The 21734-nt window shown below is 33.6% G+C and overlaps 2 protein-coding genes across 3 annotated transcripts; one reads left to right on the plus strand and one right to left on the minus strand.

The window, feature by feature from the left end:
* Positions 1 to 435: 435 nt before the first annotated feature.
* On the plus strand, positions 436 to 17998 carry LOC115243363. Its single transcript, XM_029820291.1, has 3 exons — positions 436 to 745; positions 8246 to 8306; positions 14417 to 17998. The coding sequence occupies exons 1-3, from the start codon at positions 736 to 738 to the stop codon at positions 14718 to 14720; spliced, it is 375 nt and encodes a 124-aa protein (XP_029676151.1). The 5' UTR covers positions 436 to 735; the 3' UTR covers positions 14721 to 17998.
* On the minus strand, positions 17973 to 21126 carry LOC115243358 (transmembrane protein 192-like). Of its 2 annotated transcripts, XM_029820281.1 has the most exons (4): positions 20970 to 21126; positions 19567 to 19726; positions 19080 to 19476; positions 17973 to 18919 (listed from the first exon to the last, which is right to left on the minus strand). In XM_029820281.1, exons 2-4 carry the CDS (start codon positions 19669 to 19671, stop codon positions 18675 to 18677), a joined length of 747 nt encoding a protein of 248 aa, XP_029676141.1. In that variant the 5' UTR covers positions 19672 to 19726; positions 20970 to 21126; the 3' UTR covers positions 17973 to 18674. The 2 variants fall into 2 exon arrangements, with proteins under 2 accessions (XP_029676141.1, XP_029676142.1); XM_029820282.1 differs by lacking the exon at positions 20970 to 21126 and having other exon boundaries at positions 19567 to 20020.
* Positions 21127 to 21734: the final 608 nt, after the last annotated feature.

Below are 21734 nucleotides of genomic sequence, written 5' to 3' on the forward strand. Positions count from 1 at the left end.
ATATATTTCTATCAGATAAGGATTTTTTCAGTAAATGCTGTTATCATTATCATTTTACTAAAAAAAAAGTATGATTATTTAAATTTTTTATTAGATTCAACGTGTTAAATTATATGTATTCATTTCTTTCTGATCTGGTGCATATTATATATTATAATGTATATTAAAAAAAAAAAACCGCTATACTCAGCATTATAAGTGTATTGTATCTCAGTATATATCTAATTTTTTATTTTGTTATTATAAATAATATAAAGAGTAAATTTTGATGTAATTTAATGTGCATTTCATCAATTTTACGCAAAATTAAACAGAAAAAGTCATATCTAAAAGATTAATTAGTTAGTCGAAAATCGCCGACATTTTACAGGTGAGTGTGTGAATTTGATAAAATTCGCAACCGGCTGCAACCCCTTCCACCCGGCGGCCGCGCCGAGAGGCTGCAGTCGATGTCGAAGCCGACGCGCGCGAGCATCGGAGCATCGGAGACCGCGCCGATCAGTCCGCGCGGGACGCTCGAAGAGCGAGGATCGCGTTCACGCCTTGTCTTGCTCCCTAATCTCTCTCAGGTGCATCGAATAGTAAACGCGAACGAGAGAGAGAGAGAGAGACAGCGCCAGTTTTTGCACCCAGTTCTTTAGAATCGAGGTGATCGAGAAGGGGAGAAAAACGGCGGCGATCATAGAGAAGCATTTTTTGCGGGACGACCGGGACTCCGGAAGTTTTGGAGCACAGATGGTGAGAGGTAAGAAATGCGCGACGAAAGTACGTTTCTTGCGTATTTTCGTATATGTCAGGTAAAATATAAAGGCACTTTTGTGCGAGCAATCGATCGGTCTCCGGAGAGGGACTCTCTTAGTTACCCTTACTCACCCTTAATAGAGTCGGACAGATGTTGAGGATGATGATGGCTCTAGGTCGGTCGCGTTTCTCGCGTGCGGGATGACGCGCGAGTTAAGATCCGTTAATTCAGAAGTTTAATCTATCACGTTAATCAAATTCGAGCGAGATTAGTCGCTTGAACGTGGTTGAAAATGGGAAAATGTATTCCAAGTTATATGAAATGATGTTCGGATTGCGAGATAATTTTATACTTTTGAGCGATGTCGAAATTAACATTTGTTAAATCTTGTAACTATTAATTCGTTGAATCGGATTATATTCTTATATATTTCGAACGAAGGGGAACGAAAGGATGACCGATCATAAAATTAGACTGATGTGGTGATAATTCCCTCGTAACGATAGGAAATTGCATAATTAATATATATTGCAAATCAGTTTTTGCGAAAAAAATCAATTACGAGAGAAATTAACTACGATAAACGTTGTTTTCTTTTTTATATCCTCTCGAGACGGTTTCTCGTTTTCATAAAATGATCAAGATTAATTTATTATTGTATTTTAATCAGCTTCGATAATTAGCTACATCAATTAATAAACGACTGAATAATATATAAATAATATTGCTATATAAATCATCAAAGTAAGAAATGTATTAATCCCTAAATATTATAATACTTTGCAATCTCTCCTTCTCTTTTTTTTTTTAATTTGAAAATACTACTACCTTATGGCTCACTGCCTCGAAGAGATTGAAATGTTTTGTAACGAAGCGAGAACGTAATCGTTGCTATTCGATTAACTATGAGAAATGGTGCTCCCGAGCGAGTATTTTGGTCGTATCTCAAATGAATTTAAAGCTCCGACTACGCGTCGATCGATCCCATTCAAATTTAAGTTCCACCTTAAATTTAATCTTTCGTACAGACTGACTTATTAGTTTCGTTTGACGTAAGGCGGCCATGGAGCTGGAACAAAATTTGCTCGACTGCTCAATTGGGCATGATGAATAATTGATTTCGAGTTTAAGTTGGGGCGGGTGAATCGAAAATTTTCCGACAGGTATATTCCCATTCGCTATTTCCTGGAATATCCGAGCAGTTGAAACGCGGTAAAGAAATAAAAATGTTCTATTATGGGAAAATCTACCGTTTACTCAATTATAAACGAATAATGAACGACAGGTTTTTTTTAAACCGCGATTTTTCTGAAAAACAACTTTGAGATAGATTCATAAATTATTTTATAAATAAATCGTAATATATAACATACCTATCTCGCGTTGTTTAATAGGTGATTAATCAATCTCTTATACACTCGATTAGTATTCTTTTACAATTCATATGTACCTTATTTCTTAGCCAAGTATTTTTATTTAGATAATAATATTGCCGAGTAATTTGAGAATGTAATTAATAAAAATTGTGTGTATGATTACATCTTGTATTGTCATTTGTCATCGCAATAGAAACAGTAACGAGGTACAAAAAATGTCTGACCATAACCGGTCAGTCTCTACTTAAATTACATATCTATCTTTTTCTACTTGCTATATTATAGAGAATGAAATGAAATGAAATGTGTGTGTGTGTGTGTGTGTGTGTGTCGTATATATAATATGGATACTGATAGATATAAATAAATTCAAAAATAAATTCATCTTTTTTGTATAAATATCTTAAGAATGAGAGAAAGAGAAAGAAGAAAGAGACAGAGAGAGAAGAGAATTCTATTAGATTAAGCATATTTTTATTATCCGATTTTTTTACTTTATCAATTAACTTCTTCCATATGATAAATTCTATACGATAAATTATTTCTCTCTCTCTCTCTCTCTCTTTCTCTATCTCCAGTCTGTCTGTCTCTTCTTACACCGGTTTTTTCTCTGAAAAGTCGGAGTTCGTCCCAGGATAATAATAAATTAATTTCTTTCTCTCGCTTTCATCTCATGCCTTTCTCTTACTCTTTCTCTCTATCTTACTCTCTTCCTAGGTACACCTGTTCACCTATATGCGCAAATTACACTTTCCGCGTACCGGACGAGAGTGTCAGTCGCGAAATGAGCCTGTCGCTCTTCCCGTGAGATCCAGCATGAACGACGTTTAAATTTACATTGGCGTCGCGAAAGGCTGAGAAATCAGCCGGCTGTCATATTGCGCTTAAATTTAAATTTCCCTCGAATTTTGAGTGATGCGATTGGATCAAATTGCTCCACTCAGCTGCAACATAACGTATATTTATCCCCATTAACAATTTCGGGCAGATGTGTTGCAACTGGACCTAAGAGCCCCCAATGATCGTGCGGTAACGTAACCGGCTGCCGTTTCGCTCATTTAGTGCCCGCACTTTTCTTCGTTGTCGGTCTTACTTGCAATTAGTATATATGTAATAAAGCTAATTACCATTAAAATTTCCATTAAATATTTCTCACCGTCATTATTTAATCATCAATTTTTATTTTTCTATTTAATTCTTATTTAACTCTGCCCAACTTGCCGATCTGTGAGATGCGTAATCAGATTAAAGAATTAATTTTTTGCCATTTGAATCTCTCAATTGATTTTATCAATATACTTAATAAACACATTTGCCTCCATTTCTCGCACTCCGATTTGTTTTTTTGTTCGTTATATAAAAATATAGGCATTTTTTATCGATTAACAACGCCAAGTCATACAAGACAACATTCAATATATAAAAAATATACAAGAAATAATATATAAAATGTCAATATATAAAAATTCGTTTAATTGATATAAAGAGGGAGAGAGAAAAAAAGGAAGTATAAACAATATATTATTTGACAATTAAATGTATTAAGAGAAATTATTGAAGCCTGAGGAAGTAATATTTTTCACAAATTAAATTTATCGGCATATCCTATACGAAGCAATATATTTAGGCACATTCAGCAATAAAACATAATTGGATTGGCTATGCACTTCTCGTGATCAAAAGATTTAAATTTTTTCTTTCTTGACATGTGCCAATTCTGTCGCTATGTGGCAATGCAAATTTGTTGTGCAAGATCTTGAGCGCATATTGGCAATCGCGGTTAAAACAATAGTAGAACACTATTCAATTGAGTCAGAAGTGTCATTATATTACCGAACGAGTATAGCTTCTTGTCATTATATTACTGCCAGCGAATTCGTTCGTTGTTTCTTTGACACGTTGTATGCAATGCCGAAAATAGAAATGATAATGATTTCATTAATGATCCAAAAAAAAATCTGCCACTTTATCTATTCTATTTTTTTCTGAACTTTTACAATAAATAATAACAGAAAGAGTATTTTTCAATAAAATAATAAATATATTTTAGCTGTAGAAAAACACGTTATTAATATAACATTAATTATATTCTATATTTTAAATACACTAATTTAAATACTTTTACTATTAATCTTATGTAATCTTTGGCATATATGGTATATATAAGATATTTTCATATAAAAATATATCTTTAAAAATTTTAAAAAATCATACTTATATAGAGAGAAATGTTTGTTGGTTTTAAAATATTTATATTAGTATGTCTTTCTAATATATATATTAGAAAGACATACTAATATATATATTAGAAAGACATACTATAATAATATAAATATACCTAAGGTAAAGGTGAAAGGTAATATATATATTATCTTTCACTAAGATAATAATATTTGAAATTTGCGAGCCCCTAATGTAAAATAATATAATAATAATATATAATGCAGATGTTTTGTGTAAACAGTGTGTAAAAATTTAAGAATTTCTAGAAATAATAATAAAATAAATTGTCGAAAAGAAGTTCATCGATCGATAAATTCGTATTTGCATTAGATTTCGTATTACCGTTTATATCAAAACATTGCAATGAAAGATCATTGTATAATATACGGTTAATTAAACAATGCATTAATGAAGCAACGTAAGCGATTATCTACAAAATCAAGTTTTCATTAAATTGGAAACGCCTAATTAGAGATGCACGTTAGATTGACATATATCTGGAGCGCCTGATTCAATAATCATATTCTATATCTCAATTTTATTGTACTCTCAATTATGCTATAATAACAATTATTATTTAACAGCATATGTGTGTGTGTTTTTCATTCTTACATTTAAAATATCTACACATGTATGACATATATTTTTTAAATATTTTTATTCATTAATTGAATATTAATTAACAAATATTTTTATTAATAATTATTTTTAATTTAATTTATTCTAATTTATTTATTTTTTAATTTATTCTTTATTTTATATCATATTTTTAATTTATTCTTAAAGTTATATAACGTTTCTTTTTCACATTGTTTTACATTTTTAGTCTTTATCTTCAGTTTTTATGATTTCTAACATTAATTTACATTTCTGATTGCTGATTAACGACATCGCAAGAAAAACCACGTGTTGTGTAAGGATTATTCACGACAATCCATGCGAACTCTGATGTATCTGTATAACGCGTAATACAGAAATCGATACTAATTATAGTATTTGTATGCACATTATATGGTTCGCGTAATACTGCACGTAAGTTGTGCTAGATGTTTCATAAGTCACGCAACGAATGTATTTCTCGACAGATTTCAAACCAACTTGTCGTTAAAAATAAAATTTAAACGGAATGATATACAACAAAAGAAAATTGTTTTTTTTTTGCAATTAATTGTAGGAAGATTTTGCTACAGCCAAAATTTAATTTTTAACTCTCTTAATTACCGAGATGCTTAGGAGTAAAAATTAAAAAGTTAAAAGAAGAATATAAGAATAATAGGAATTCCGCGCAAATTATTTCGCTTTACGTTAATTTGAAATTCAGCGAAAAAGTTGCTATTACAAAAATTACAGCGTAATTTGCATGGAACAATCTGTATAGTGACGACCTTTCACATTGTACCGCGATGCTGTGCCATTATACGTAATCCGACGACCGCATTTCCACTGTATTAATTAATGCACATGATTGCCACCTGACAATCGAGAAGGTCAAAACTCTCCCTTTCTCCTTGTTCTCGAACGTTTATTGCTGCCTAATATTAAAAATTTTCGAATCGATATACATACTTATAATTTTTAAATAAATTGATATTAGTTTGAGATTTAAATTATAGTGTATAAATAATAAAGACTTCTCAAGAAAAAATTGTTTAAAGTAAGACAAAAAAGTTTTTGCTATCTTGCAATATTTATAAAAGCTATTACGAAGCATAATACATATGCGTATAATTTAGAAGATAATTTGTGAGAATAAAATTTAAAAGAAAAAAATAAAAACATATTTACAAAATAAAAAAAATGCTCTTATTAATATATATTAATATCATATATTTTTTTACACACATATACATATATCTGTCATACGCTTTTCCTCGTATGTAAATTTCACAGTTGTTTTGATTAAAGATTAAAGATTAATATATTATTCAAATAAGAGAGAGAGAGATTAACATATTTCTCTCTCAATCTCTTCGCTATCTTATTTCCTCGAAGTCGACAAACTGATTTAAATGGAAAAACGCTCGAGGGATAAAAAGAATGATCAGGACGCGAACAGCTTCCTCTCGAGGAAACGCTGTCGCGAATGGCTCGATATTACGCGCGACGGTCGATCGATCTTCATTAAATAGAGAGAAAGAGAGACAGGGTCTGCAATTTGCATAGAAAAATCGAGCGCGTGCGGGGCGCGTCCCATAAAAGATGAAAGAAGACGACGGTATGTCAGTGTCAGCCGAGGGATGCACGCTGCCGTCCGGAGAAAATCGATCTATCACGATCGAGACGTCACTCCCGACATTCGAGCAAGACGATCAACAATTTATAGATTGACCGACTGCTCGCTCGCTTTGCCGGATACGGAGTTTTGTCTGAAATTCGAAAACCCGAACATTTCTAAGTCTCGATTGTATTGAAAATATCGACGTATATCCAGCCGGTGTTTTCTATTTACTGTGCCAAAAAGACAGTACCTATCTATCTAATAGCACGCGCTCGATATCGACCTGCCGCAAGACCAGTGAACTAATTTTAAGTTATTATATCAAGTTGTAAGTTTTATAGAACGTTATTATAAAGTAAAGAAGTTCATGTAGAGAGTAAATATATAATACGATATACTTAAAAGGTAACGTTTTTGCTTTCTTTTTACTCGATTGAAGAATTGTGGCGCTTTCATTTCCAAGCCGAATTTCTTAATTTCATATTTTTAGAAAAATTGGAGATTAGATATGTGTTACAAAAAGCATTAGTGAAAAGCCGACTTTATATAATCTCTGATTTTTTTTTAACGCGGATTGAAAATAAACTCTTCAATTTTGTATAATATCTAAAAATGTTTGCTCCAGGACTCTTGATGCCCTAATTATTAATATGCGATTACGTAAGAAGTGATAATTTTATCTGCAACACGAAGTTTTAGAATAAAACATCGTTGATATTTTATAGAATCATTTATCACCGGGCATGAGCAATTATGTTCAGAATTTACAGTCTTCGGGCGAAACGTGCCTTCGTAGACACATGCTCATTGTTTTCTGAATAAATGGGATACATATCGTGCACGATAGTCTTTCTCAGAGACACGTCACATCACCGATGAAGTATAGTTATGTCCTCCCATAGGAGAAGAAGGGCCTCATTGTCCGAGCACGAATTGCGATGACGTTGTCCCCGAGCGAATTACCAAGCGAATTTCGCGCATCGTTAAGCCTTAAATACTGACACATTATCCGCGGCTGGAAATGTGTAATGTTACCTCTGAGTTAACAAATGCGCGCAGTGTCATAATTAGAACACGAAGATATATTCTGCAATTTCGTTTAAATTTAATCCAGACATTTTAACGAACATATTTTCTGACCAAACGGAAAATACGAAAAATATACAAAGAGAAAACCACAAAATGGTTTACTAGAAAATTAAATACTATTTACTTCACTCAATTGGAATCTTCTGCGATAAAAATACTGCTTAATAGCTTGCTAGCTATCAACCATGACATTATTATTTATCTCTCTCTTCTTTCTTATATTTTTTTGTATCTTTTTCTTTATAATGTAAAATTGCAAGCATTTGAATATACTGTGTAAATTAAGTTTATTATAATTATAATTAAAAAAGGCGTTGTGGATTTGTTTTCCATTCGAGAATAACGGTCGCGTTTTTTTACCGAAGAGTAGTTTCGTTTTGCATGAGAAAACCCGCGGAAGATGAAGAGCATCGTCCTCGTTCACGTTAAAGCAATTTGTACGAACATCAGAAAAACAAGGAAAGTCATCTCGTTTAAGGAAAGAAACGAGGACGGATATAACGACAATGTAAGGGAGCCTTGATATGCAGGAAAAAATTGTAAAATCTTTCCTCGAGAATGATTATATAAAGACTAACGTCCTTCCGTTCATTGCAGGATCGTTACCTGATATCGCAGTGACGATGGCATCGGGCAGAGAAATCCACGGTGCTTTCAGGTAAGGTAAACTCCATAAAATTTAAAATTACATATGTTAAAATTTCAGTTAATAAAATAATTAATTTATTTTTCTGATATTTTATTAGAAGAACTCTACAGTGCAATTCTATTCTAAATGAATAAAAAAATGCTACTAAATTATTTACAATAAAATATTTTGTTTACATACAATTTTAATTCTGAGTATTATATAATAAAATGTAATATTTTTGATAATTATATCCAATTTGTCTTGATTAATGTTTTCCGCGTTGTTAATTCATCTTTTTTTTCATATTTTCATTTTTTTTGCTTTACGCATGCAAAATCTTGCGCGAGTGCACTCGAAAAAAAAAAAAACGGGCACAACATACACGCACCACTGATTTCACCGCAGGAAAGCCGGCTGGTTAATTCAAGGATTTTCGTGGGTATATATTTCTCGACACGTGACCTTTAGAAATTCATTATTACGTGAAGTGCAGGAATGAGAAATTAGTTAGACATCTGTTACATCAATCTACAGCTCACGAACATAATACAGTTTCCTAATAACGGATTTCTCGAAATATAGAGTTTGGAAAGAGATAATTTAAAGTTAAAATTTAACGGAAAATTTTTGTCGTGTATTCAAATAATATATGGCAAAAACGATTCGAATCTCTTATTCCGTGACGATTTTCTAAAAAAAGATGTCACAAAAAACGAACGGTCTAAAAAAGATGTGAAAATTATTCCTAATTTAAATATCCGTAAACGATATTTAATATTGAATATATTTGTCAAAATAATCTTCAAAAATACTCTTTGTCTCTCTCTCTCTCTCTGTTTTAGATAGATATAGTTTAAACAAAGAAATCGTAATAATTTAAAACGTATTCTATTTTCTCTAATGCATTCGTCTTAAAAAATACATAAAAAAGACGTCATCTAGTTACTTTAAGGATTTCTGTAGGTGTACACGCACGTATTTTTAACGACCTTTGCAAATTCTCGTGGGGGCGTGGGTGTAGGTGAATAAAGTAATAGAACACTTTGACAGTACACCGATACGAGTTTCTGTCACACAAATAGAAATGCTTAAATATAATAGGGTCATTACTTTTAGTCAGTAACGAATCAATATTTTATTATACAAATCGATACTTTTACCAATGAAACCAATATTCTGAAATACATAATATTGACATTGTATATTAAAGTTAATTAAGGAGAAATGTTTCTGCGATCATAAATTAACAAAAATCAAATGTATCTTATTTCTTATAAAGTTTTTTAATTTCTTATTTAGAGTAATTAAGTCAATTTCAAATAATTTTAAATACTTTTATAAGAAATTTTTAATATTCTCATAAACTAAAAGCACTCTTGTATCTTTATGCATAAATAATGTATCCATTACGATTTTGAAACACATTTCGTGCTAATCAACGTATTTTTGCCGGGCATTTAGCGCCAAATATAATTGTTCGATTCTTGTCTACATCCTGGATACGATATTCCGCAAATAAATCTCGGCATTAGAACATGTCGCGAAATTCGTGATGAGAATGGCAAGCACGGATTTAGAGTGAAAGTATCGATCGTGTCTTCTCGTGAAGCGACAGCGGCAGCAGCAACTTGAGAATCGAACAATTTTGAACTGTTTCGCGATAGCACACGACCAATTTGGTAGTGAATGGAAGAAAAAGTGGCTTGGCAGCCGGTGCGAGTTGCGCGCGATCTTATTCTTAGCGATGTTGCTTTATTTTTATTGCGCTTATAGAGCGCAACATCGATCGCTCTCGCGAGTTGACGTCGTTCGATTTGATAGTCGCTCATAAGTAATGCAACGAAAAAGTAGTAGTACCATGTCATAGACAGACGGCTGAATGAAGAAAAAAAAACGCGACGGAAAAGTATCGGGCCTATCTTTAGTCGCTACAAATTTTTATTGCTTCCACGTGTGATGTTTTAACCCTTTGCGATCTACTTGGCGGTTTAAACAGATTACATATAGATAATATCACGAGCATTGTAGAAAAACAATAGAGGTAATTACATAATTTCAACTGTCAGCAATTTCGTAAAACGTTTTAATTTAGGAACATATCCCTTGTTGCGTTAAAAGAATAAGTAATGTAAAATGTACAAAAAAAAAAAAAAAATTATTGATATCTTTTCTCTCTCCCTCGCTCCTCATAGTTTTGTTGAATTAATCAATAAAGCTGTTATATTGTAATTGATCTATAAAAAAATAAGCTATTACTGATATTTTTAATTTAGTTAAAAGAATAAGTAATGTAAAATGTACAAAAAAAAAAAAAAAAATTATTGATATCTTTTCTCTCTCCCTCGCTCCTCATAGTTTTGTTGAATTAATCAATAAAGCTGTTATATTGTAATTGATCTATAAAAAAATAAGCTATTACTGATATTTTTAATTTAAATAAATGAGAAATTTACCATGTAAAAGAATAACTATGTGATTTTATTAGCCATTCCCGCGCAAAAGATATATTTGCTGTAACGATCAAATGAAAAAATAAAAGTTTAATTTTCCAAACGCTTAAACACAAAACCGCCATGTGTCATCGGACTCGGTATGTACTTCCGGTCATAAATAAAATATCCAGTGCTTGGCAGAGGAGGAAATATTTTTGGCGTAATAGCGCTTTTAAGCTCCCTCGTGAATCCGGCAATCGATATACTCCGGTGACTCTCTCGCAAAGTTCGACCGGCCGGAGATTGGAAAGTTCCGCACTAAATTTCGCTCAAGATGCAGTCGGTTTCGCTTTTCCCGATTAGATACTGCCGGTCATCCATTCATGCCTTGACGATCCTCGCTAAGCTGCTGAATCATTGACGTCACGTTTAAGATACCGTTAGAAAATTACGATAGAGAGAGAGAGAAGAGAGGCGGGGAAAAAGGGGGGAGTTCTAAGGACACCATAGGAGACGCATATCGCATCGCGTTCCCCATCGGACGGGGGCTGTTCGTTAAACAATGCGAACCCATTATCCAGTCTATCACAAAAAATAAATTGGATCGCGTTCTCGTATCGTCTGGATCGCATTTTCGCGTCTGCTCGAGCGCAATCAAGCGCCATTCACGCATCTCCTCTTTCCTGTTTTGGCGTAATCTCTCGAATAATATCCGAGCCATTTATCTTAAAAGCAATGTGAGAAGAATCTCTATTTAACGCGGCTACACGATTCTCAATTCTGATTCTGATATTGTCTCGATCTCGATTTAAGCAAATAAGAACTTAATATTAAAATTTCATAGACAGCTCTTTCAAAAATTTGAAAAATAAGTAGTATACTTGTATTAGTGAGTCCGAAGCTCATCAAGATTCAGCAGGATTTAAAAAGAGGATTTTAAAGTGCTTTCTTACATACGTTTTTAGATAAGCCCATTTGTACGCATGTCATATGTGAACGTGTAGTTTGCGATTTCCGAAAAATCAATACTTTTCCGCGGCAACACGCGGTTCCCGGCACACCAGTGACGTAATGCCTGACGCAAGCGACAATCGTTGCGGCCGCGATGCCGCAGAGAGGCAAACGTCGATAATACACCGAACGTCATGAATGCCTTTGACTTCCTTAGATCGGTATTTTTCGAATGAATGCATCATGCCTTCACGTAATGACATTTGATGATAATTATGATTAAAATAATTGTTTCCTTTTTTTTTTTTTAAGCCGCCACTGTGACAAAATAATTTATCAGGAAAAATAGCGTTAATTTCGCAACGATATGTCATATCATTTGATATATTTGATTGATATACAACTATATAAATAATACTTCGTATAATTTTTATAAATAGTTTACCATATTATAGAATCTGAAGAATAAAATTCAACAGTATTTTATAAGATATATAAAAAAATATAATAAAAAAAGATTCCATGGAAAAGTATCTAACATTAAACGGACTTTTATCGTCAACAAAAATTACTCCGTCAATGTCCATCGCTATCGCCGTTTTTAGCTGATATCATGAAAAAAAAAAAAAATTCGATATAATTTAACGAATCTTATTTTAATATACGGTGACTCGCGCAAGAGTCGCAACTCGTTCGCATGCAAAATTCGCGAAATCTCGCGCCACCGGCCGCCACGGCTGTCGTCGATTAATCTCTCCGTTTCGATCGTCGCCCTCTGCCCTTTCGCCGTTCCTTCGACCCCGTTCCGCCGCCGCTGCGGCAACGTGCCATGAAAATGGTTTGTGATTACCGCGGTGGCAGGCATTCGCGCTGACGAGGCGAATATTCCGTCTTCCGTCCGCGCTATCCTTAACCCGCGCGAAATTGATTTCGCCACTACGCCGCTCGTCTCTCGGGTGAATACCCGCCGTTGTGCGAAAGTAGGTAACCATCAGAAAGATCATACACATATACACATACACCCGTGTACACATACACGATGTTCGTATTTCCTCGTTTATAGTATCCTCGAAGAACGCAATACGATTTTTGTATCTTGCTGGACAAGTATTTCGCGTAAAAAGAAATTATTTTATTTCTCAATTATCGTGATATATTCTTGCGGGATCTGATATTAAAATGATAGATAATTTAAATCTTGATTGAAATTGGATTGAGATTTTATTAATAAAAATATCGGAACTTGACGGTCAGCGATAAAAATAGAATAATCTTTTAATTACTGATGAAACACTGATTATTTCTATTTCAACAATTGTGTGGATAGATAAAATTTTTCAAATATTCCAAACAAAAAGAACAAAAAGTATCTTAAGATATTCCATACTTCTTTCCATGAATTAAACAGTTCACCTCTTGCCAAAGTCCATTCAATCCTCATCGGGAGGATCTTCGACTTATAGATTATCCTATCATCATCGCGAAAAGGACAAAATTTCAAAATATAATCGGTCACGAGAGTTAAGCTAATGAAGTTAAAGATTTCGTGAACATTTTAGTGTTTTCTTTTTACACGCGATAACGCATCCGTCTTTTTCCGTCGGTGATATCAGCAGTCCGGCGAAAGAAGCTCGTAAATTCGAGCGTAAACAACGCCCTAAAACGCGAGACGTGTTAGAGAGGGATAATTCTAGATTCGATTGTGCCGCGATCCGACCATATGTACATATAACGTACATACATATATCCATACGTACATAGATATATATGTATATATGTATATAGCGACGAAGCGTGTGTGTGCAACAAGATACCAAAGCCTGTAAACGAGACTCGGGATACATAGCCGGCTTTAGGATCGATACTTGCCGCCAACATTTTCGCGAGTACGAACTTCGTGAAGGACGCGACGAGGCAGAAGAAATCATCCTATTCGGCTCGCCGCGCAAGGAATGCGACGACAATGAAATCCTTGCTGTAATTTTTTCCTTATTCACCGAACATGCCTGAATGATGTCAAGAGCGGGGAAATTTCGAGAAAATTCAAGCCAATCATTTTGGCGATTTATGTCCGCGCAAATAACTGTTTCGATGCATTTTATACCTTTTATCGACGAAAATGCGATGGAAAATTCTCTCGATCCAACATATCGCGCATATGAACGAAAAGATAATTCTCTGAAATTATTTATATAACTAAGCACATATATATATATATATATAATTGTGTATTGTGTATAATATTATTGAGTTCAATAGCAATCCGTGTTATCATCGAATACGAGTTACCGTCGAGATATACACGACGGGAATCGGATTTTCCTCTGACGTCGATAACAGATACGATACGGGTTTACGCGCGTGTTCAGCCGCCCGCGCGGAAACAATGAGCCCTCGAGATAAGCTACACGCTCGCGAAAAAAAAAAATAGAATGAACACGGAAATAGATTAGACGCTATTGAACCACCAATCATCCATAATACGCAACAACGAGAGAAAGAAAGGAAATCGTATAAATTCAACATAGCAAAAATAATCAGCGATTATTTTAGTATTCCAGTTATTCAGTTATTCCAGATATTTTATCAGCACGTGTGTATATCAAAGAATTGACGATATCATTCGCGCAAATTTATACAATTATTATTTCGTTTTTTATAAGCAATTAACATCTTCCTGGTTTCATCTTTTTTGCAATTCAATCATTTTGCCTTGTAAAAAAAATTGTTATCACATTACGCTCATCTTTTTAGTCTCATAGTGGACGACGTGGATTCGCAGTCGATTCTGAGCGACGGCTCCGACTTAGACGGACTGTCGCGCGAGAGCAGCTCGCAGAACTCGGCGTCGCAGACGCCCCTGGACAGTCCCGGTGGGCCGCGCGAGAGGATCAAGCAGATCCAGGTTGAGGCCGAGACCAGACGGGGCGAATTCGCCAGGCTGTTGGAGGAGCACGCGCAGGTGGTGCGCAAACTGAAGATGATGGAGGCGGAGGAGCAATTGTCGACAACGACGGCGACCGGAAACGCGACGGTGATCGACGGTGCGCACGCGTGATTTTACGGTTTTTTTACCACCGCTAGAACGAGGGTTGCCATCGAGGGTTGGGACCATCGCGTCGATCACTATACGACGACCACCACCACCGCCTCACCGCGTTTCCCCCTCGACCGCGAAACATCACAATCCGGATAAGCTGTCATCGTCCAACGCGATTCGCAAGCAAGATGACGCGAATATCGTTGGATGTCTGGATTATTAATTCTCGGATGCATCTTCGAAAAATGCAGAAGGTATATGAGAAATTTGCCGGGAAATGATGGATGCATCCGAGAATTGACTATGAGGGAAAAGAGAGGGAGGAAAGGAGGGGGGTATGAATTCGAGAGGACTTCTCTTGCCGTTTTCATTTTTTTATTATGTAATTTTGTTTCGCCGACTTTCGCTTCGGGCTAATTCGATCATGCTTGATTTGAAAACTACAATTGGAAATAAATCCTAAATAATATAAATAGAATCTAAAAGTTTCTTTATAATTTCATGACGGATTATAGCAATAAGAAATAATTATTACTTTTTGTATATACTTTTTCTATTTAATAAACTTTTATATTTAATAAATTCAAATATAAATTAAATTTAAATAATTAATATAAATAAAGTTACTGCGAGATTTTTATGTACAATATTATAAATGTGCATTTATGATTGCAATGTGTTATTATATATATTATAAGCATATAACTTCTCACAATTTTACGCATGATTAAAATATTTATACTTATATTTGAAATCCGAGATGCGCCATCGCGAATTCACATAGAAAATTTTACAAACTAACAATGTAACACGTGTAAATTCGACAGACGAAGCCTTTCTGTATTTCATTCGATTTTGCGAGATCGAGTTAAAACGAGCCCGAGCGATGGGATCAGAAATCTGAAATGCTGATCAGGCTCCTGCGACGGGGATCGTCCTCATTTAACCCTTGTTTGCAACAAAGTCTGAATAAAAACCACATTAGACACGACAATAATGAGGAACACTTTTAAAAAAGGAACGCGTGATCGCGTTATCTGTTCACACAACGCGTGGAACAAGAAACTCCCGCCCGTTCGAACTAGCTCAGCAGCAACGGCTGGCCTAATAAGCGTAGTACAAATTTTGCAGTGAAGTCTTAATAGAGAAAAAAAAAGAAAAAAAATACCAGGTGCGAGTGGACCGAGAGAGTTTCCGATATAATCCCAGAGATTTGACACGGTGATGATAATCGTGCCGTCGTTTGCGGTGGAAGCGCGGATATTGGAGTAAACACATGGTGTCGTAGCCTACTCTCGAGACAATGGGGTGTACAAGCTTCTACGCGCGTTTTATAGTATCGTAGAATTGAGTGTTCCATAAGTGTAAGCTAGTTTTGTATATCGTAAATATATATAGATACATATACATGTGTACAACAAAAAACGCGGGCTGCCGAGTCTGACGATGAATGCACTCTTTTGTAAATAGGTTTCTTTCCATTACACACACATATATATAAACAAGGCTCAGCCGATCGATCTTTATTGATTAATCCCGTTTAGCGACTTCTGTCTCCTTCTATATCGAAACTTCAACTATTATTACAAAAATAGAATTAAACTGTAATTTAAATTTTTTTCTTCGGATAACTTCATCAAAAAAAAATTTTATTTTGAATTTAATTACCACTATTGCTGTTGAAAGTGAATAAATAATATTCACTAAAACTGTCAAGTTTATCAAAAAATTTTATATGAGAAATTTAATATATGATGCGTGATTAAATACCAACTATAATGTAACGATAATTTTTTTCCTATAAATATATTATTATTGAAATGTATGATGGCTCCGGATACTTCAGCAAAATCGCAAAAGCCAAAGGAAAAAATGCATTCGAAAAAGTGTTATTTATCTCATTTCATCGTTTCATTTTAATATTAGGAAGTTTATACAAAATATCAGCTGAACAGACTAATAATGCTACTAATTTTCTACGTGTGCTACCGTCAGATCGGTATCCAAATGATATAGGTATTATATACTTATATTAGGCATTTATAGACTTATATATATATATATACATAAAGAGAGAAACACAAGTATATAGACCTGTGTTAAAGTAAATAATCCTAGTGTAGAGATGTCTATTGTTACACAGTGATACCAGTCGACGTCAGTAAGTGATCAGAACATTTTTCTGCTTATTGTTAGATTAATTCCTAAGATGTCATATGATGAATCTTGTACTGCACGATAATATTCGAATGTGAAATATTAATCATTCTTTCGTATGTCAATTGAGATGATAATCGACGATTGATACAAAGATATAGAATAAAAAAATAATCGAGTCAATACTTATGAAACTTTAGATTTCCAAAATGTATTTAAAAAAAGAAAAAGAAGAAATAGGAAATATCGTACTCATTTTTTATAGAAGTTAGATAATATATATAAATAATTTATTACTCTTTGACTTTATAAATAATTATACACACCTGTACGCACGTGCGTTAAAGAAATTTCAGGAAAGATATTTTGATCGCTACATCGTTGGCTGGTTTACTGTGCGAATTAAGAAGACAGTCCTAGAATACGTAATAAGAAATAGACAAAAATGATTTTAGCTGCTCAGAAACGTAAAATGCTTTAAAGAAAATTTCGCGAAAGAGAGTGATACTGCGCAAGGCAATAATTTCTTCAACATATTCGGGAAGACTGCAAAGTAATGCTGGATACGAATGCGAAACGAGAAATTTGCGTTATTTTTGCTGCTACGAGATATCCTATATACGATCGTTACTATTACGTTAAGAGAATTGCAGATATTATACATATATGTATATTGTCACCATGTAGTTTTTACTCATTATTATTCGTACGACTGCATGTTAGAGGCGGCTATATGATATACATATTTATCAGATTTGTAATAAAATGTTGAAAAAATATGTGATTTTAATTTCGCGCGAGCAAAATAAATTGCGAGTAAAAAACATGGTTCGATATAACGATGTTTTTATCGGTTTTGCTTTCTATCGTTGCAATAAAATAAACGGCTGCTTTTTGCGACCCAACAAAATGCAATGTAATATTATATCACGCCGAGTTAATGTTAACGTAATAGAAATTTATATGTAAATTTTGGATGTATTATCGTAACATGTGAGAGATACGCGCGCGACAAGCTGTTGAGTTTTATTAAGAAAAACCGCTGCTTGACTAATTATTTATAGGCTCATGTTGTGTGTATGCGAAATAATAATGTATGTAAAACGATGGTTGCTACTGGAAAAAATATATATATTTTATTGAGTTGACAATGGATATATTTGTATTCTCTTTTACAGCGACTGTTCTTTTCGATTTTTTCTCGAACGCGTAAAACTTTGTCACTGATATGTTAGCAAACGTGACATTATTTTAAGAATATATTGAGTATATTATTATAGACTGCAACACAATAATATGTGTGAACAACGCGTTATATATGTGTTATATGAAGCATCTTTTTCACTGTTATCTCGAATCTATTATTTACAATTACATCTATAAATAGAGATATATACAATCCCATTAAAAAATATATATGCCTGAAAATATAAAAGAGAGTAACACATTCTCTACATAACAGATCAAGATATGTTTCAAATATATAATGCAAAACAAAAATAACTTGTAACTAATTTGATGAAAATAGATCCACAAAATATGTAGAATTTTTTTTTAACAAACTTAAACAGATATATAGATTTTTTTTAAACTTTAAATAATAAATAATAATAAGAGAGAAAGATACATTCATTATATCTATATCGATCTATACAATTTCATCAAAAGACACGTTATATATCACGATGTTAAAAAGTTAAATTTTTGGGCAAGGCTTTACAATCGACCAATATATTATAATATCATGATTATAAATAATTATGACGTTCATTTATCGCTTCATAAGAGTGATATGTAATCACAACTTTTCTTATCTTACGGTTCCATTGCTCTATGTTGAGATGCTAATAGCATTATTCTGTGACTTAGTTTTACATTGTGATCCCTCAAATATCTTATGAAGTCTGCCTGTTTCTCCAGTAATTCTTCCAAATTCGTTTCCCTTTGATGATAACCGACTTCTCCCATTCCGGCATAGGAATCTTGTGTAAACGGTGACAGCCATTCGTCGCGAGTAACATCGGGCAATGGACGTAACTGATTGAATCTCATAACTCTCTCTACACGAAGAACAAATCGTAATAAAATACAAAAATTTCATTTTCTATATATCGTATCATTTCAAATATATATGAGAATACACTAAATTTATCTTGCTAATGAGCTTTCCCTTTCTTTTGTCTAATTGGATGTCCCCCTCCTCTTTTACAAGATACTTACTGATATAATTAATGTAAGCCGGCACGATTATCACAATTTCCAAATTAGTTAGGAGAAAAATATAATTAAGCGGCGTGAACCACTCCGACGCCCTGCAGTATCGCTCATAGTCGGTTTTGTGCGTGTGATGTAGAATCACAGCTAATAGCAAATAGCATGTGTTCCACAATGATGTGATAAAAAGGGGCGTCCTTACAAGTCGATATGTTATTTGATAGAAATCTAAGTATCCATCAATACGCAATTTATGATGCCTCGCCTTAACAACATGGTCTGTCACCATGACTATCAGCCAATAGGCACAATGTAAGTATAAGTACGTAAAATATGTGTCACATTTGTTTTGCTCTTCTGGCCAGACAGACACAAACACAATCCCAGCAATTTCCAATGAAACCTACGATACAAAAATACTCTAATATATTCAATCCAGTCATTAAATATTTAGCAAGCCTAAAGACACAGCACAGCAACGAGATATACCTACTCCAAGCAAAAGTGGTATGGATACGATTGGCACAGTGTTCAACTGCTGAAAAGTGTCCTCCTCTTGAGAGCTCAAGATTGGTTGAAAGGACTGCTCTTCTTCCATTTTAACAGTTTGATTGAAGAACACTCATAGAATATTATATATTCCAAACAGATTGCTATAATAGTTTAAACCTAATGAACTTTCTCTATTTTGAATAAGTATCATATATATCCGCTAAAAAATAATGATGTAAGGCAAAGGCAAAATTATATATAAGCGCTAATAATATTTACTAACACGTATAAATAGTTAATATGTTTATGAGTAAAAAATTGTCTATGCTTATGGAACCATAATATTTTGTAAAACGAATAAACAAACTGTCCAATATATATACAGAAAAATGGAAATACTAGAAAGTACTAAAAGTATCAACGATAACCTCCATCTATGCAACAGCTTCTAATGTTCTGCTTTGAATTCACAATCATATGATTATTAAAATGCAGGTCTTAAAAGCATTAAAGAAAAAGAAATATTAAAAGAAATACTTGTATCTGAAGAAAATATGCTAAATTCTTGAATTTTTTCTTTGCGTTATTCTCAAAATATTTTTCTTTGCGTTGTTCTTCTCTCACTAATATATTCTAAGCAAACCAGTGTGACATTTCAAATAAAATAATGTTAGAATATAACTAATTGTCAGAATGATATTTATATCGCGTATATACATAAAAAATAACAAGTGCGTTTTCAACCAAAATGCTTCTTGCTGCTAATCGTGATAGACGTAAATACTCTCAACGATCACGGTTGAATTCACTATTAAAAAGGCCCTCTAATCGAATTAAGCATCGACGCGACAGTTGATATGCATGATATCATATACCATTAATACCATACGAAATGAGATTCCAACGTCTTATTGTTAGATGGAGAAATAAAACACTAAATACGCAGCAACGTAAACAACATTCACGTACATATTTTACCGCAGTAAAGAACATTCATTATGTCCAGTAAAAAAAGATAAATACCGAAGAAAATAATAATAAAGTTTGTGTCGACTGACCAAAAAAGAATGGGAATAATAATACAAGCCATTAAAGTATAAGTATATTAATTAGAATAAAGCCATTAGAGCAAAATGTTAATTAATACGTGTCCCACAATAAGCACACTTTGTAGTGAGCCTAAGCACGAGTCTGATAAAGCAACCACGTGATCGATTATATAGATTAGGTTAGGGTTAAGGTTTCTCAAAGTGCTCTGGAAGTGGAAGTCGCTTCTCTAGCTATGTGAATTAAAGCTTGGATAGGTTAGGTTAGGTTATGTTTACATTCGCAATGTCGAGCTGGCGACGGACACGCGAGAAGCTCGCGTATCTTACCGATTGTATAACACGATGTACTACTCACATTCCCGGAAGTATTAGAGTCCTGACCATAAATCTGACCATGCCACACGATCTTGTCAAACACGGGACACCGACGTCTTTTCTCCTCCCGTCTGCTCGAGTGACACCATACTACACACTCACTACGCTTTACCGCTCTTGCTTCGAGTGTATTTGCGACGTCATTCACTCGAGCAGTGACTGTCAATCACTGGGACCTTGCCAAGATCGCAGCATAAGAAAATATATGCTATACACAATCTCAGCGAGGCCCGATTTCAATATTATATAGATATCCAAAAATTATATTTATATCATCTCTTTATTATTTATGTAAATAAAAATGCGAAAGTTTTTTATCCGCCAAAATTATAACTGTTTCAATTCTTGAAAATATGTAGAGCACAACAATCTATTTTTTATCAGTATTATTTTTTTAAACTCGTAATTATATTTTAACATATATATAAGATAATGTTAACAAAGAGAAAAAAAATAGAATGAACACGGAAATAGATTAGACGCTATTGAACCACCAATCATCCATAATACGCAACAACGAGAGAAAGAAAGGAAATCGTATAAATTCAACATAGCAAAAATAATCAGCGATTATTTCAGTATTCCAGTTATTCAGTTATTCCAGATATTTTATCAGCACGTGTGTATATCAAAGAATTGACGATATCATTCGCGCAAATTTATACAATTATTATTTCGTTTTTTATAAGCAATTAACATCTTCCTGGTTTCATCTTTTTTGCAATTCAATCATTTTGCCTTGTAA

The sequence above is a fragment of the Formica exsecta genome, unplaced genomic scaffold (assembly GCF_003651465.1).
Source record: "Formica exsecta isolate Colony F162 unplaced genomic scaffold, ASM365146v1 scaffold72, whole genome shotgun sequence".
NCBI lineage: Eukaryota > Metazoa > Arthropoda > Insecta > Hymenoptera > Formicidae > Formica > Formica exsecta.